Source organism: Barbus barbus (assembly GCF_936440315.1).
Source record: "Barbus barbus genome assembly, chromosome: 35".
Lineage (NCBI taxonomy): Eukaryota > Metazoa > Chordata > Actinopteri > Cypriniformes > Cyprinidae > Barbus > Barbus barbus.
This window is the reverse complement of record NC_136763.1, coordinates 26623101-26641649: the sequence shown is the minus strand read 5'-3', so window position 1 is coordinate 26641649 and position 18549 is coordinate 26623101. Positions and strand designations below refer to the sequence as shown.

Sequence of the window (18549 nt, the reverse complement as noted above, 5' to 3'; positions counted from 1 at the left end):
AAAATCACGTCTGTAGAAAAAAGTTCAACATTCTGGGTCATTGAAGGTCATTAGCAAAGGCATTGGTTAATAAAATGAGATTAAATACATGACGAATATTTGTGTTATTTAATTATCGTAGGCTTGCGTCATGTTCTGAGTTTGCATTTCATATTCTTTGCATTTTACTCAATTTGGTTGTTTTTTTGTGCAAGTGAGATGAGTAAATGCATGTTCATATTTAGTCTACAACTATACAGTAGCATCGTGTTCACAGCGCACACTACACCTCTGCACTTACTCCTGGTTTCTCTCAACATGGCAACATCAGAGCTGTCAGGCAATACATGGGGAACAAATGAACTGGCGTTACTTATTTGAAAAAAGCAACTCAGATATGTTCTAGTAAATGAAAAAGCAATGGGTTATAGTTACTCTGAAAAAAGGAACACTGATGACTTAACTCGTGTTACTTGTAATGTTTCACCCCCAACGCTGCCACAACATCTCATTGACAAGTCATTTCAGCAATGCTAGAGCACTGTAGTGAACAAAACACCAGTTTGTGCTACAGACCCAGTGAAACGACATTCTGCACATGGCTTGAATGACAATGACTCAAACTGGACCTAAGATTTTACAGCACACCAGAGCCGCTCTGTAAGAATCTGGCCTAGACAGTACAAGAGTGATGTTGTTGCATTGACTGGAGGGAGTACAGCTCTGAAAACACCCGATGAACCTGCTCCATGACTGCTTGTGTCTTTTGAATATCTCTCTTTGTTTACATTACTCATTTGCCTTGACTGTATTAAGTCTTATCCTGATTGGTTGTTGAGCTCAGCATCGGGTGACAGCAGGCAAATACAACCAAATGAAGTATTTGTCAAATCGGTGCAAAAGACCTGGACAAAAAAGGGCATATTTTGCTCTGTGCCTCGTTAGCATCAGAGACAGTCCTGGACTTGTTCACTTGTCTCTGGCTGGACTTACACATCAGCCTTTATCCGTCGGAGGAGAAACATCTCTAAAGCTCTTCGAAATCACTGCTTGGGCTTCAAGGTAACACTTTTGTTTTGTTCCAATTAAAGCTGCTTTAACAGAATGCTGTTAATAAAACTACTTTACTTTTATCTAAAAACCTGTTTAATAACGGCAATTACTTATTAAGCATGAAAGCAGTGTAATATAATGATGCTGAATTAAGGCTAATATCCCAGTGTACCCGTTTCTGTCTTGGTTTTTAGTCTGGTGCGCAGCGCTGAATCATGCAACACACATTCAGAGCCATCACACACTCTCCAGGGATACTCATTTGGAGAATCGAGGTAGGTTTGAGTCTCTCAGCAATAGATGCTGAAACAGGAAGCTGATGGTGAAACACATTACTAACTTATGATTGAGATGCTTTCTATAAAATATGAGAGGTGCATGTCTGATGAGCTGAAGAGCCGCTCAGGGTTATCAGGGTTAGGGTGTGCTCTCCGGCTCACATCATATGCTGCAGTCTTTGTGCTCCCTCGTTAGCATCCATTTCACCTTTGATAGGAGCATCTATTGATCTGAGTATTTTGGACATTTTCATACATGAATCTAAGCCAACTATTGCATGAATAATTGGATGTACCGTATGCAAAACATGCAAATGTTAGTGTGAAGATGTTTCAAAATAATTAGATTGAACCTTTTTTGGTGCTTTTTGCTTGATTTCAAGATTCGTTTGATATTTTAATGTTTTAATAATATAATTAGGGTTATCAATAAAAAAAGTGAGAAATTGCAATGAATCACATAACTTTGTTAACACATTCAGCTATAAGAAAACTAAATAACAGACCTTTGTGAAATGATCAGATTTGATCTGAATTGTGTGGATGGCACTTATCGTGTAACTTCTGTGAAAGGGTTTGTCTGTGTCTCATGAGCCATAGCATTACAAACCATGGCCAACACTTACGCAGATTAAAAACAACTAGTCATTGATATATAACAATCTGGGCTGCGTTTCTCAAAAGCATCATAAGGTAAGTTGATTGTAGAGACCATTGGTGGCAACAGGCCTACGGTCCATTTAGGCCCACGATGCTTCTGGGAAATGCAGCCCTGTACATTATGTATTTGTTTTATGTTTGTATAGCCAAATAATACTGCTATCAAATCTGAACAAGTATGAAAACAGCTATTAGTTAATTATACAATCAAATATGAGCCTATCCTAACCTAATGCCCTGCAATAAAAATAACTGTATAGAAATTCATGATTTTTATTTTATTATTATTATTTTATTCCGGTTCCAGCTTTCCAAGGTCTCCTTTCCAAAAGAATGGCTAATGAATGACATTCTTTTCTTTTTATCAAGAAAGTACATTATGCTAATAAGCTTTGAAAATAACAGTACAATCAAATCATTCATTTCAGAGTTACAGACCGACTGTAATTTTACAAAAACTGCATACAGTCCTACTATAAATGGCCATTTGCTGTGTCTAACAAAGCAGTGACCTGAAACACAGAAGCTTCTCTCCTTCCATTGTGAAGTGCAGTATATACAGCTGGACTGTGCTTGTGAATAGTGATCTGGGGAGTAACATTTGTACTTTACAGGTCATTTGGGCAAGTTTTTAAACAAAGATTTTGGACAGGCTGTCAAGCTGTTTTCAAAGAAATTTCACACTTTTTTCCCCCTTCTTACAGAAAATGGATCTTGTTTTGGTGCCGGAAAAAGTTCATGGACATTTTTATGAAAGTGACTGCTATTTACTGCTCTCAGTAAGTGAGAAAAACCTTTGCTATGTTCTGTTGTGAAAAATCAAATAGCATGTGTTTTCTGTCAGGGTTCTGTCATCTCAGTTTGGTGGCAGAGCTCTGTCTTGTCTTTGTGAGTCCATCAGGCTCCCTGAGCACCAGATCCTCAGCGGCTCAGAGTCCCATCCCTCCCTGGTCTTCTGCCTGGGTTCCGGATCCTACAGAGCTGTCCTCGGCTTGGCTCCCCTCCCTTCCCTCCTTGCTGTTTCTTTAGTGAGGCCACTGGCCACTGTCTGTTCTGTGTTGTCGTGTGATTCTTCTGTCACCTTTGGTGTTCGGCCACGTGCTCTCTGGTTCACATCATGTGTTGCACTCTCTCTGTTCTCCCTCGTTAGCATCCTAATTGCCCTCCCTGTATTCTCTGTCCTGTTCCCGTTGATTGTGGATGTTTCTATGTGAGGTGTTGCCATGCCCATGCCGTGTGAGCTTGGACAGTTTTCCTCCGGTAGTTTGTTTTGTCTTTTTTATTTTTGAATTCTAATAACAAGCCCATTGTTCTCACCTCACCCCTTCAGCCTAACCTAACAGTTTCCTGTTAGACAACTATTGGTGCATAGACATCATGATGCAACCAAGCCTCATGTTTTACATCCTATGTCTGTCATCTATATGCAGACACGCAAAGCTGGCAAATCTGCATACTATGACATTCATTACTGGGTAGGCTCCATGTCGACACTGGATGAGCAGGGAGCTGCTGCTGTCTATGCCATTCAGCTGGATGAGTTCCTAGGCACCTCGCCTGTCCAGTATCGCGAGGTGCAGCACCATGAGTCCAGCATCTTCTGCGGCTATTTCAAGCAGGGCATAATGTAAGCATCTGAAAACTGCAGTCCACATGTCAAGTCAAGTCACCTTTATTTATATAGCACCTTTAACAATACAAATTGTATCAAAGCAACTGCATATCTCACCAGGCATTCGGGCAAGTAAAGTTGTTTCTTTGATTAGTTTGAAAGCACTGCTTTTCAAAAAAAAAAATTGTTGAGCAAAATAACTGATAAAAAGAAATACAACTTGTCCAAGCTAGACAAAAAATAAGAAGAACAACAGTGGATGTAACCTAATTAAATAGCAAAACAACAAACATAATGGGTTGATGACAAAACATATATACATTAAAAATACTTCAGTTTAAAGTGAGGTTTCTAAATTGAATTTTCTAGGTGCTATCCAACTGAAGTTGTGATTTCAGTTCTTTTTACGGACCCCCTATAATTATTTAACTGTCGGGTTTGAAGCCATTACTCAGCACAAGCTTCGCACCGGCTGCTAAATTGCCATTGGTTCATGAGAATTTCATAATAGCTGAAATATATCTTCACACAGTCCATCAAGGTCAGACACAAGTAAAAGCATGAACACACTGGCATGCAGAACTGCTGCAAACATATCCATATCTCTATAATCAGATGCTTTTTAACCTCTCTATTCTCATCGATGTCATTTTTATAATTTTGTATTTTTTCATTGAGAGGGAAGCACATTTTAATCTAATCAGTACCGCTGCTCAGACACTTATATATCATGTATATCGTGGTTTTAACATGTTTTACAGGGCCCCCTGGTGTCTTGGGGCCCCTAAGTGGCCACTCATACTGTAGATAGAAATGGCCCTGCTACTTATACAGTAGACACTAATTTGAGTGTGTTTGGACCATGAAGATGACAGAAAGCTTCAAATATATGTCTTTATATATCCTTAGTTATAAGTCAGGAGGGGTGTCATCGGGAATGAACCATGTGGAGACAAACACTTATAACATTCAGAGACTGCTGCATGTGAAAGGAAAAAGGAAAGTGACTGGCACAGAGGTGAGCAAACTGTTCGTCTTAAAGAGATAGTTCACCCAAAAATGAGAATTCTGTCGTCATCTACTCAGCCTCGTGTCGTTCCAAACCCGTACGATTTTCAATCACCTTCAGAACACAAATGAAAATATTTTGAAAGGAATCTGAGAGATTTCTGCCCCTCCACTGACGGTCCACGCATCTAGCACTTTGATGCTTTAAAGAGATCGTAAAACCAATCCATATTAGTTGAGCGGTTTAGTCCCAATTTTCTGGAGATACTTGATTGCTTTATATGATGAACAGTTATAATTTAATTTCTTTTATTCACATATTTACATATTTAATTAAAAATGTCTTCATTTGTTTTGCAAAGATGAACGGAATCTTCATTTTTGTGCGAACTATCCTTTTAAGTATTAAGTGTCTTCTAGTACCACAGGTACCAAAATGGTCCCTAATGTGATTCTCAAGATACAAATGATCGAATGCATTGGCCAATTTGCAGGTGGAAATGAGCTGGAACAGCTTTGACACTGGGAGTGTCTTTCTGCTGGATCTTGGCAAGACCATTATCCAGTGGAATGGCCCTGAAAGCAACAAACAAGAACGTCTGAAGGTAATGAGCTACATGAGCGGCCGTAAGGTTTTGGGTTGTTTTAGACCGTAATGTTATGTTGCTCCTTGTTGAATGTAAGGGTATGATGCTGGCCAAGGACATCAGGGATCGTGAGAGAGGGGGTCGGACAGAAATCGGCGTAATTGAGGGGGATGCAGAGGCAAACTCCCCATCATTAATGGAATTGATGGTGAGCATTTTGGGTGTACGGCCCTCTAAACTGCCCAGTGGGACTCCGGATGAAATAACTGACCGGGAGCAAATGTCTAAGCTCACCCTCTATCAGTAAGTGCTGTGTATGTCTTAAATGCTAGCTGTTTGTATTAACTAACATGTGATTTGATTGATTAATCGGCTCACCTAATGTTCACTAGTTAGAATATCTAGCAGTCCTCTAACAAACCTTGAACTTTGCAGCGTGTCAGACGCTAATGGAGCTATGAACATCACAGAGACTGCAACCAGTCCACTCACACAGGACATGCTGAATCACGATGTAAGTGGCAATTTGTGTAAAATGCACAATTAATCCTCTTATATTGTTTACTCCCATTAGACCATTACAAGTCAATCCACAACATCATTTGACCAAATATTTACTTTTCATATTTATCTGAATTTAATTTGTTGGTAAGAAAGTAAGTTCACAAAAATTTCTAAAGTATAGAAATCTTTTGCTGAAAAAAGGTTTGTATAGCAATCACAGACCCTTTGAGACATAATATTTGCATGTGAGTTAATTAGAAATTATTCATTACCACAAATTAATAAATTCACATAATAATTGTGGAAGGCATCTAAGCACTCACTACGGTGGCACACTAAACTGATAAATATAAAGGTATAAAATATATCTTTACATAAATACAAAAAATAATCATATTATTATAAATATATACAGTATGTCAGATTTGTTTTTAAAAATCAAAAGGAGCACACTAATGCTGTCACAATCTGGTCCACAAAGAAAGACAAAGAGAAGGAGTTTCTTTAAGTACACACAAAAATATGAGTAGTGAAGTAACATTGTGTATTAAAACACAACCAACACCAGACAAAGAACAGAAAGAACTGAAGGGCTTAAATACACAGGCAAACAAGCTCAGGTGTGCTCTCATTAGTAACAATTAATAATCATGACAAGTAGGAACAAGTTAAAAAAACAGGTATAAAATCCATGAAAATAAATAATAACAGAACATGACAAATGCACAAAGTTTCTGACCCTGATTACTACATTTGCAACACGTTTTAATATAATTTATGTTGTGTATATATATATATATATATACTACGAAGAAATAATATGTTATTTAGTAGTATTTCAGTTCATGGAAATGGAGCATTCATTAATTTATTTCAGGACTGTTACATTCTGGACCAGGGGGGGATGTCAATATTTGTGTGGAAGGGAAAGACAGCCAACAAAGCAGAGAGACAAGCAGCAATGACCAGGGCTCTGGTGAGTTCCTATTTTTTATCATTTCCATTTCTGTTGTAACGGCTGCTACAGCAGGAGAGTGATTGTCCCTTTATTACTCTAATGCTTAATGACCTGTGTGCTGCATAATACTGACAGTTTAGACAACCTCGCAGGGATTGAACCTATAACCTGGATGTTTAACCACTAGTGGTGTTAGTAAGAAACAAGACTTTTTAAATCGCTGCTCCAGCTAAAATCTGAGTCCATAATCCATAATAGTGCTTCCTCAGGTGAGAAAGTCATCTGGTCTGAAACAGGAGAGAGATCTGCACAGATCAAGCAGCGTTTATGTGAGAGAGATTTTGATGTGAGAGACAACAGGAGATGAACGTTTTCACTGGAGGAAGCGTTATTATGGATTTTGGACTCGGATTTTAGTTAAAAACATTTTAATTATGGGTTTGTTTTCTCAAGATGTTACCTGATGGACTGGAGTGGTGTGGATTATTGTAATGTTTTTATCAGATGTCGTCGTGATAAGACTTGAATTAATGTTTGATTTACTTACAAATGACTAATGTGATTAATTCTACAGGAGTTCATTAAAATGAAGGGTTACCCACTCACTACTAAAGTGGAGGCTATCAGTGACGGAGGAGAATCGGCTCTCTTCAAACAACTCTTCAAGAGCTGGACTGTCAGAGAGCAGACAGCAGGTCTGGGCCGGACACACACTGTAGGGAGAGTGGGTACGTGTCTGACACCTATGCCTTTATTTTACAGTTTTTTCAGCTGAAAGTCACCAGTCCCAAGTCACCAGTCATCAGCTGTGATGATGAACAAAATAAGACTGCATGCTGGTCCATAAGCTTTGCTCTATTCTTTCATTAATTAGCTGATGTCACTCAAGAGAAGTTTGATGCCACTAGGATGCATGTGATGCCTGATGTTGCTGCACAGGAGCGCTTGGTGGATGATGGTAGCGGACAAAAGCAGGTAAGGAGGAGATTATTATTAAAAAGTAATGCTATTGATGCAGATGTAAAACAAAAACAGCACATATCTACGTATTATGCAATCGGGATGTAATATACACATAGAGATAATTGAGATAACATTGCAGTAATTGACAGAAAATGGATAAAAAAGAACATGCATGAAAAAAGTCATCAGTCACTGTCATCTCTAAAGACTTCTCCATCCTCAGGTGTGGCGCATTGAGGATTTGGAGATGGTGGAGGTGGAGCCTGAAGTGCATGGATACTTCTATGGAGGCGACTGCTATCTGATTCTGTACAGCTATGATGTTAATGGCAGGAACAGCTACATTCTTTACATGTGGAAGGTAAAGTGACATATTCCCTTTATCTATGTAGAAGAGAGTGTTATTGCACTAATAATTATTGATCATTTTATGTCAAAAAGCATATGAGCATATGAGAGAGTGTAAGGTCACATCATGTGATGATAACACAATGCAATTATAAACCCATAAAACAAAACTACTGTAAACAAATCCCTGTCTTCTATGAATATGCACCACAAACATATAGTTTCAGTGCTTCACGCCCTTTAGACAAACATCTACAGAATATTTTTACTTTTGTGTCTCTCTGCCAGAACATTTGTTATTGCCTTACTTATTAAAGCAACAGATGTTATTTTCTCTTTTGACACCTGTACAACTGCTGAATCTACAATACTGGGCTGCGTTCAGCCCCGAAAAAACGGCGCAAAACGTTTATTAAATGGAGACGGTGATGCGTTGAACACCCTGTTCTGATGAGTTGAAGTGTTGCAACTACGGCAGCTGAGAAGGCCATTCTTTGTGGGTTTTTTAAAGACTTTTCGGAGCCTAATGAAATCGGTATAAATATGTTTAATACTGCAAAATACCCTTGCCATCCAGAATAAAAGAGAACATCCCAGTCGAGTAATTAATTCTTAACATAGCTGATCTTCTCAGTGAAGAGGAGTGATAAATGACAAGTCGCACAAGTCGTAATAATGAGGGTGATCTGTTTTGCTGGCAGGGACGTCATGCGTCTCAGGACGAGGTGACGGCCTGTGCGTATCAGGCTGTGACGCTGGACCAGCAGTATGGAGGTCAGCCTGTTCAAGTGAGAGTCTCCATGGGGAAAGAACCACGGCACTTCATGGCCATCTTCAGGGGCAAGATGGTTATCTTCGAGGTAGCACATTACGTGTTTTAAATAGAGATTTTCATTTGGTTAGTGATCCGTTTGGCATAGCTTCTTTTTATTATCTGTGTCTTGTCACTGTCATTGTTGCACTGTGGAGCTTCTGTCACTAAAACAAATTCCTTGTATACCTGGCGATAAAGCTCATTCTGATTAAACACTCATTTGGCAGGAGGTACATGGTTCTGTGCTCAACATCTATCCTTTTTAATTTTCACAGAAAGGCTCTTAATTCACCAAAGTCACATTCTGTGTAAATGAGTTGTTATGTGAAAAAGCTTGCTTTTGGAATATGCTTTACAGCATTTAAACAGCAATATGAAATAGCTTATTTAGCAGATTCATGAATTCATTTATAAATAGCTTAAAACCAGCAACTTAAAAAATAGTAATAAAATAAAGGTAACACATCAGTTTAGGGACCAAGTCTCACTATTAACTAGTTGCTTATTAGCATGCATATTACTAGCATACTGGCTGTTTATTAGTACTTATAAAGCACATATTAATATTTTATTCTGCATGACTGTATTTTAGATATCTTAATCCACCCCATATCTAAACTTAACAACTACCTTACTAACTATTAATGATCAGCAAATTAGGAGTTTGAGGCAAAAGTAATAATAACTTAATAGTTTATTAATAGTGAGAATTGGTTGTAAAGTGTGACCAAAATAAATAACAGTGGAACACAAAACGACTCAAAATTATAGAGGTCATAATCACAAAATAAGTCAATCTTTTATGAAAATGTTTGTGTTCACTATGCAGCCTAATAAACCTACATTTCTTTTAATGCAACAACCTCTTTAATTCACCTATACATTATGTGCTGCTTTTGCATTAGAAACTGCGATAACATTATAAATTGCTACAATGTGTTCATAATGTAATGCGTTTCTCAGACATACTATTACCTTATGTGAAAGACGCTGACATTATAAGCTAAAGATTGTATTACGATAATGCATAAATGTTCTGTTTTCGTAATACTTAAATATTGCTTTGTTTCCATCCTAGGGAGGGACGTCCAGAAAGAGCACCCCGGAGCCAGAGCCGCCCGTCCGCCTGTTTCAGATCTGCGGCTCTCACCCAACCAATTCAAAAGCTATAGAGGTGCCAGCTCTGGTGGCCTCGCTCAACTCCAATGATGTCTTCCTCTTGAAAAGCCAGAACGGCACCTACCTGTGGTATGGCAAAGTACGCAGTCTTTCTGCTTTCATGACACTGGTAGTATTTTATTGGAAAAAAAGCACTCAGCATTTGTCAAGTACAGCATGCAATGCATTATTGGGAAAGCAGTACTAAGCTCTATATATAACCTCTCAGGGGTCCAGTGGTGATGAAAGGGCCATGGCAAAGGAGGTGGCCTCCTTTATTGGTCGAGGATCATCAGAGGAGATCATGGCTGAGGGACAGGAGCCAAATGAGTTCTGGGAAATCTTAGGTGGAAAAGAACCATATGCAAGTGACAGAAGGTACACTGAACATTATTTGTGCTTCGAGATTCCAAGCAATCACAGAAAATGCTTCAAAAGCTGTCGATGGGACAGTACCCTTATGTTAGGGACTACTATGCATCATTAAAGGGGTCATGAACTGCCTGTGTTTTTTTATTTTGTTCTGTTCTCTGAGGTCTACTTATAATGTTATCAAGATTTTTACATCAAAAAACATAATTTATAAGTAATAGGCTATTTTCTGTCCTGTTTTTGACCCCCTCATCAGAACACTCTGTTTAAATAGGTGTGGAGGATTGTAGACTTGGAAATAAACGCCAACTAATATGATTGGCTAAGAGTTGTGTATATTTGACAGCCTACGTCCTTCAGATGGACGCTGCTGTGATTTAGATCAAAAACGCATAAACACTCAGTACATATCAAATGACCTATAATTACAGACAAAGCATAGTGATCACATAATAAAAGAGTTACTCACACTTGTGTGTTGCTACTGTCAGATCCAATATAGTCGGCACAGCATCGTCTTTTAGTTTCAATCTTTCTGAAAATCCCGCGTTGAATCATGCCTTGCTTGTAAATGAATCTGCGGTAAAATGAAGTGAACAAAGGACTGATTTCTTACTGATGCGGTCTGGAATTTAATTAAAAATAAAGTTCATCCACTCTTTCCTAATGTTGGGATCAGAAGGAAGGCAATGCAAAATAGTTTTTCCACAGCTTGGCACTGCACAGCATCTTTTCGTCTTCAGAGCATCTTTATCATTTGATTTATGCATAGACCTGCATTTGCCTCTCTCGTTATTTACACTACATGCATGAACAGTCAGTGATGTAGAATTTGTGGGCGGGGCTAAACAGGCAGAGCTGTAGAAGCAGGCGTTGATCTTCTGCGGAGGTGTTTTGGCTGACTGGCTTTAATATATGTTGTTTTTAGACTAACGAGAAAGTTTTGAGTTCTGAAACTTACAGGATGTTTTATAGTACAATTACCTCTTATATGTCAAAAGATCAAGGGAATTTTGGTTTCTCAGTACATGACCCCTTTAAGGTACTAATATGCACCCTTTAGGGGTAAATATAGGAGCTTTCGCACTGGAGGAACCTTTTCATAGTTCCAAAAACTATTGGCAGAAGTTACTGTTTTTTGGTGTGTTCGCACAGCAGTAACTAGGAACGCATTTAGTTCTATGAACTCCATTTGGGGGAACTAAATAAGATTCTACTTCAGAGTAGGGTCTAAAACAGTTCTATACAGCCAAATACCAGTGAAATATATACGAAACACCAACTACCCGGCATTTTTAAAAACTCCATTAAGACAATAATAACGGCATTTACCTGTTGTCTGCAGCGTTGTGTTCTTTTCTCAGCCTTGGTGATAACACTGCAAGTTGACATAGGAGATTTAGTCAGATCTTCGTGGTCTTTCAATCTCGTAAAATATGCGTTTACATAATATCTCTGTTATCACGAAACCCATGGCACACAACAAAAACAGCTCCGGTCACGGCGTCCTCCATTCACTGGTTGTTGATCTTTGTAAACGTCGCAAATAAATCCTGACTTCAAGTTCCTAGAAGTGCACAGTGTGAAAGCCCCTTATGGTACAAAGGTGTACCTTTTGAAAAGGTACTCCCCCAGTGACAGCTTTTGTGGGAATGTGGGAAAAGGTTCTTTATTCTTGGCTGTTGATGTCACGTCTTCTTAAAGATTACAGCAGGTTACTCTAGATCATCAACCGCGTCTTTTTGAATGCTCCAATAAGACCGGCCAGTTTATTGCCACTGAGGTAACCCAGTTCACACAGGATGATCTGAGAGAGGACGACGTCATGCTTTTGGACACGTGGGATCAGGTAGACCAGCACAGTTTGAACTAAAACTATACTCTATTCCTCTGTAATGAAATGTAAAGTTTGATGGTGAAAGGCGATGTTTCTACAATAGTTTCGCCGGTATGCCGACATCTGAATAATAACAATATAGCAGCTGTCATAACATGTAAGCGTTGACCCGAAATATCATGAGAAGTAGATTAGATTACTAGAATCCTAAAGGCAGCCTTCGGCTCTTCTAGGTCTTTCTTTGGATTGGAAATGAAGCCAATGATGTGGAGCGTAAGGAATCTGTGAACACTTGCCAGGAATACCTGCGGACTCATCCTGGATCCCGAGACCTTGACACACCTGTGATAATGGTGAAGCAGGGCTTTGAGCCTCCTACCTTTACTGGGTGGTTCATGGCCTGGGACCCAACAAAATGGAGCGTAGGTTGGATTTGCATTGTATCAACATTCTGAAAGAGATTTACAGGCCTACTATTTAAGGAGTCATTCTCTACTGATGAACAAAACTCGTTCTGCTGTAATTCATACGCGGCTTTTATCCTTGTACTAGGGTGGCAAAACCTATGAGCAGCTGAAGGAGGAGTTAGGAGAGATTACATTGCCCACTAAAGTTGATTCTGTATGATCCTTTGTACCCTTGTATATAATACAGATTTCCGTCAATATTTGCATGATTTGCATGAAAGATTTGCATCAAATTGTAATTTCTTATGACAGGGATCCAATGGTGCGGAGAGTATAACCATCTCACAATATGCACCAGAAATGCTGATTAACAAACTGGCTGGAGAGCTGCCTGAAAACGTGGACCCCACACACAAAGAGGTGCGTACAGCTTCATGTTTTGGTTTACAGGAGCTTGATCGAGCATTCAAGCAACACAAGGTGATCCTATTGTAAGTAGGGAAAAAGCTGCTTTTGCTCTAAATCAGGGGTAGGCAACGTCGGTCCTGGAGTGCCGATGATTAGCTTGTTCAGGTGTGTTTGATTAGGGTTGAAGACGTGAAGTGACATACAGCCAAGTATGGTGACCCATACTCGGAATTTGTGCTCTGCATTTAACCCATCCAACGTGCACACACACAGCAGTGAACACACACACACACACACACAGCAGTGAACACACACACACACACACACACACACACACACAGCAGTGAACACACACACACACACACACACAGCAGTGAACACACACACACACACACACACACACAGCAGTGAACACACACACACAGCAGTGAACACACACACACACACACAGCAGTGAACACACACACACACACCGTGAACACACACACACAGCAGTGAACACACACACACACACACACACAGCAGTGAACACACACACCTCAGTCGTGGTATTGAGGGTGGAGAGGGCGCTGGACATTCACTCCCCCCACCTACAATCCCTGCCGGCCCGAGACTCGAACCCGCAACCTTTGGATTACGAGTCCGACTCTCTAACCATTAGGCCACGACTTCCCCCTTGGAGCTAAACTCTACTCCAGGACCGACGTTGCCTACCCCTGCTCTAAATTAGTACTGTTGTCCACCAAGAAAATCTTGTTGTCATTTGGATTTATCGAGTTCTCAAGAAATTTGCCACCTGCAGTCTATACAGACCTTCCTGACATCTTCCTGTCAAATTACGAGCCGATCATATTTTCATGCATGGCCCATGTTGATTAATTGACGTAAATGATCCTGCTCTGTTTTAAGGTTCAATGTAAGCAAAACTTTTGCTCAGGGAAATCAGGTCATTCAGATCGATTTCTATTCCATTGTTTTTTTCATGGATCATTTTCCTTAGGCGATTTGTCAGATTTACACAAAGTCTGACATTAATCATTTAAGGACACGCCTTGTTACATAACCAATTTAGACAGCTCAGACAAAAGCATCCACGATTCAGATGCAAAAGTGCTTTTTGAAATCTTCTAAAATGAGCATTTAGCACTCCTATGTGTGGGTTCAGTAATTTCCCTTTAATGTCAATGAATAGGTTCTTTTCATTCCCATTAAAGTGAAATAACTCAACATAAACATAGGAGCCTGAGAAAATACTAATTTTAGAAGAAAATTTCAGATGACACTTAGAGGCTTTTGCATCTGAACTCTTCAAATGTAGATGTTGCACTGTGCGCAGAGAAACTTGACAGCGAAAATGCATTCTAAAAAAAAAAAAAAAAAGACAAAAAAAAATCACACTACCTGTGCATGTTATTAATATTTAACGCAAGGATGTTTTTAAAATCTGCAAATGTTATACACTTATAGATTCAGAGTCCTAATACCAAACAAATTGCTGGTTATACTTTAAAGAGTGCACATGCCTCAACCAAATGGAGCACGACATAGAAAGGGAATTATGAGAAATTTGACTAAAATATTTGAATAAATTTGAATAAAAGTGTAGTGTTGCTTTGTTGAAAGCAATGTGTGCTTCTGTATAAAACATTCTAATTCCTGTCACCGAGTTAACATAGTTCTTCTTATAGGGATTCAAATAATTTTCATACACTTACAGCACATCATACATTTTCTATCTCCTTTTCTTGTTCTTGGTATATTAGAGATATCTCTCTGACGAAGATTTCCAGACCATACTTGGAACCTCCAGAGAAGAGTTTGACAGTCTGCCTCAGTGGAAACAGAAGACCATTAAGAAGGAAAAGGGATTGTTTTGAAAAGTGACATATGTTTTGTAAGTGCTGGTAGTAGGAAGAGGGAACAAAGACGCATCTATATTTCATAATTGATAGCACTAATGTAATCTTTCATATGTTCCAGACACAATAAGCATATTGCAGTTTAATTGCGGGACTTTTTTGGTGAAAGCAAAATAAAAATGTATATTTACAAGAATAATCTTTCTACTCCTGTTTTTTCTTCAAGTGACATTACCACCTATCCTACAACTATTGACTAAAGTGTGTACAAAGTGCTATAGAATATAACCGAGGCTAAATGTTTTTCATTTCTGAGCAACTCTTTAGCAACAGATGCTTCTCCATTCAAATTATTTATTTTCTTGTATGCATAGTTTGTCACACTTTACCAGGAGCACAGAGCTAGGAGATGAGGAATTTAGCAAATGTAGAGTCTTTAATAGTCCAACGGGGAACATGGAGCACAGGGAAGACATTCAAGAACCGACAAACACTAACTGAAAGGACTGGGGCTTATAAACACAGCGTAATCAGGGAGGAAGACGAGACACACCTGGAATCAAATTAACAATCAACACGAGGGAGAAACTGGGTCACAGGGAACACATGGGGAGCAAAACACACATAAAACAATCTACAATCCTGACAGTTTGAGTCTGGAGGAAATACTGTGTCCCAAAACACTCACTTTTAAGTCAATGAATGATGCAAAAACTGATACGAAAGCTGTGAAAGAGACATGCACAAGAAAAAAATGACAACAGTGTTGGGCTCGTTACTTACATTTTTTTATTACTCATTACTAGTTACTCCTTCCAAAGGTAATATTATTACTTATTACTTTCTGGCAACAGTAATTAGTAACACTACTAGTTACATTACTTTAATTTCACGCCCCACATAAGTTATTGTGTACCTTCCCCATACAATTATTTAAAAATGTTACTAACAATATATTTCTGCCAGATCATTTGACCAAAATCCAGACTGGATCGCAGACAGAAGTTATTACAAATGACCAATGGTGATTGATAGTGACGTTTAATTAAAAGTGTTGTGTCAAAGTTGTCATGTGTAGCTTGGAGCTAATTGTAGCTATAATTTCTCCATTGCAGTTGAATATATTAGACAGCCTATGTCCTTCAGATGGACGCTGCTGTGATTTAGGTCAAAAACGCATAAACACTCAGGACATATCAAACAACCTATAATAACAGACAAAGCATAGTGATCACATAATAAAAGAGTTACTCACACTTGTGTGTTGCTACTGTCAGATCCAATATAGTCGGCACAGCATCGTCTTTTAGTTTCAATCTTTCTGAAAATCCCGCGTTGAATCATGCCTTGTTTGTAAAAGAATCTGCGGTAAAATGAAGTGAACAATTGTATTTCATGATGTATTTTATCAAAAGAAATGACATAAGTTCATTAGAAAATTTTTAATTTTCTAAAATGAAATGGACTGACAATGAATGTTAACATCGTTCATCATCCAGGACAGTTCCCCACCACATTCTTGGAGCCCTCAACACTGCACATTTCACATGTCTCCTCGATCTAGTGTTGTGGTTAAGACCATCTAAAAACCAGGACCAAAGCAGCACTGCTCAAATTCATCTGAGAAATGTCTCGTATCCAGTCAATAAATAGAATTAGAACAATAAGACACGATATAGAACTGTTACCCATCAAGTGATGCACATAGGTTGCATCTGAATTAGTAAAATTACACACACACACACACACACACACACACACACACATACACACACATATACTGTATATATATATATACAGTGCCCTCCAAAAGTATTGGAACAGTAAATACAAAATTGCTCTGTTGGCTGTGGAGTCAAGACATTTGCAAATATGATTAAAATATGAATATGAGACAAAACTACAGAATGTCACATTTTATTATTAGGTGATTCAACACATAGATATTTCACCAGCTAAGAAGTTCAGCACTTTTAGAGTTCATCCCTCTATCTGATGTGAGCATAAGTATTGGAGCAGTTGCCTCACAGGTCTTTCTAAGTGATCAGCTGTGTCCTGTTGCATTAATTCTTCAGATATTAAAAGCAGGGAATGTGTCGTATCAGTTATATCCATTACTTCTCCATTCGATGATGACACACAAACCAGGATGAAGATGAGGGAGCTGACTTTGAGAGAAAAGCAAGCAATTTGGATGCTAAAAGAAAAGAGGAAGTCAATTAGAGCTCTAGCAAAAACAAAGGGCATGGAGAAATCAAGAGTTTGGAAACCACCAGCGACACCAGCAACCAACAACGACCTGATCGGCTGAAAAAACAACAGTAGTTGATGACAGACAAATCATAAAAGCTCTGAAAATGAACCATAAAAGACGTGTCTGTAAAATCAGCAACAACTTCCAGAAAGCTGGGGTGATGCTCTGACAATCTACTGTCCTCAGGAGACTTTGACACAGAATTACAGATGCTACACAGCAAGATGCAAACCTCTAACCAGCACCAAAAATAGAAAGACAAGATTAGGGTTTGCAAAAAAAGCACAAAGGTGAGCCAGAAGAGTTTTGGAACTGTGTTTATGGACCGATGAGACAAAGATGAACCTTTATCTAAGGGATGGGAAAGCAAAAATGTGGAGAAAAAAAGGGAACTGCAATGATCCCAAGCATACAGCCTCATCTGTAAAGCATGGTGGAGGTGGTGTCATGGCATGGGCATGCATGACTGTCTCTGGAACAGGCCCTCTCAACTTTACTGATGACTTAATGTATGATGACAGTAGCAGAATGAATTTGGAAGGGTACAAAACCATCTGTGCGCAAGTGATCTGCAACTAAATAATAGCTTTTAATCTTTTATATCTGCCTTATGTTCAACTGTCCCAATACTTATGCTCTCATCAATGAGTGGGATGAACTCTAAAAGTGCTGTTCTTTTTATTTGGTAAAACATATATGTGTTGAAACGGCTAATAATAAAATGTGACATTCTGTACTTTTGTCTCATATTCATCTTTTTATCATATTTGCAAATGTCTTGACCCCACAGCCAACAGAGCAATTTTGTCTTTACTGTTCCAATACTTATGGAGGGCACCGTATATGCTGTATATTACAGGCTATATATACACACAGGGGGCTAACAAGTTTAACAAGATAACAAGACACACCTGGGGAGGCTGATCAAGTGGAACCAATTTACAAACTTACTACAAATCGACTTCAAAAACCACAGGAAACATGAAGTGACATAAAAGTCTTAGACAAGACACAGAGAACATGTAAACAGTGGTGCTCTTTGCTGATACAAAATTATCTTTAAAAAATAAATAAATAAATAATTGGTAACACTTTAGAATAGGGAACACTTATTCACTATTAACTATGACTTTTCCCTCAATAAATTCCTAATTTGCTGCTTATTAATAGTTAGTAAGGTAGTTGTTAAGTTTAGGTATTGGGTAGGATTAGGGATGTAGAATAAGGCATTAATATGTGCTTAATTAGTATGAATAAATGGCTAATATTCTAGTAATATGCATGCTAATAAGCAACTAGTTAAGAGGCCCTAAAATAAATTGTTACCAAACAATAATAATAATTTTAAAAAAATGTTTTTTTAGTTAGTTTTTCAGCAAGTTGGCAGACAATTTTTTTTTACTGAAATGCAACTTTAATGTAAAACTGCCAAACTTTCATAGATATGCGCTTACCAACACTACTCACAAATATACCATTTGGAATAATAG

At 38.5% G+C, this 18549-nt stretch overlaps 1 protein-coding gene across 1 annotated transcript; it reads left to right on the top strand.

The window, feature by feature from the left end:
- The first annotated feature begins 886 nt into the window (after positions 1–886).
- Positions 887–14996, top strand: LOC306855452 (advillin-like). Its single transcript, XM_079394189.1, has 20 exons — positions 887–1041; positions 1227–1307; positions 2675–2749; positions 3401–3597; positions 4492–4600; positions 5085–5195; positions 5275–5480; positions 5613–5691; positions 6559–6657; positions 7214–7367; positions 7514–7614; positions 7826–7963; positions 8652–8810; positions 9843–10022; positions 10152–10300; positions 11999–12143; positions 12365–12553; positions 12684–12752; positions 12851–12958; positions 14710–14996. The coding sequence occupies exons 2-20, from the start codon at positions 1248–1250 to the stop codon at positions 14821–14823; spliced, it is 2442 nt and encodes an 813-aa protein (XP_079250315.1). The 5' UTR covers positions 887–1041; positions 1227–1247; the 3' UTR covers positions 14824–14996.
- The last annotated feature ends 3553 nt before the right edge of the window (positions 14997–18549 follow it).

What these genes read in the sequence shown, in the direction of transcription:
- LOC306855452 (XM_079394189.1), top strand. Translation starts at nt 1,248, where the DNA reads ATGCAACACACATTCAGAGCCATCACACACTCTCCAGGGATACTCATT. An exon ending in AGGACATGCTGAATCACGAT is followed by an intron (nt 5,692 to 6,558) that starts GTAAGTGGCAAT and finishes AATTTATTTCAG; the next exon opens with GACTGTTACATTCTGGACCA. An exon ending in TTTTGGACACGTGGGATCAG is followed by an intron (nt 12,144 to 12,364) that starts GTAGACCAGCAC and finishes CGGCTCTTCTAG; the next exon opens with GTCTTTCTTTGGATTGGAAA.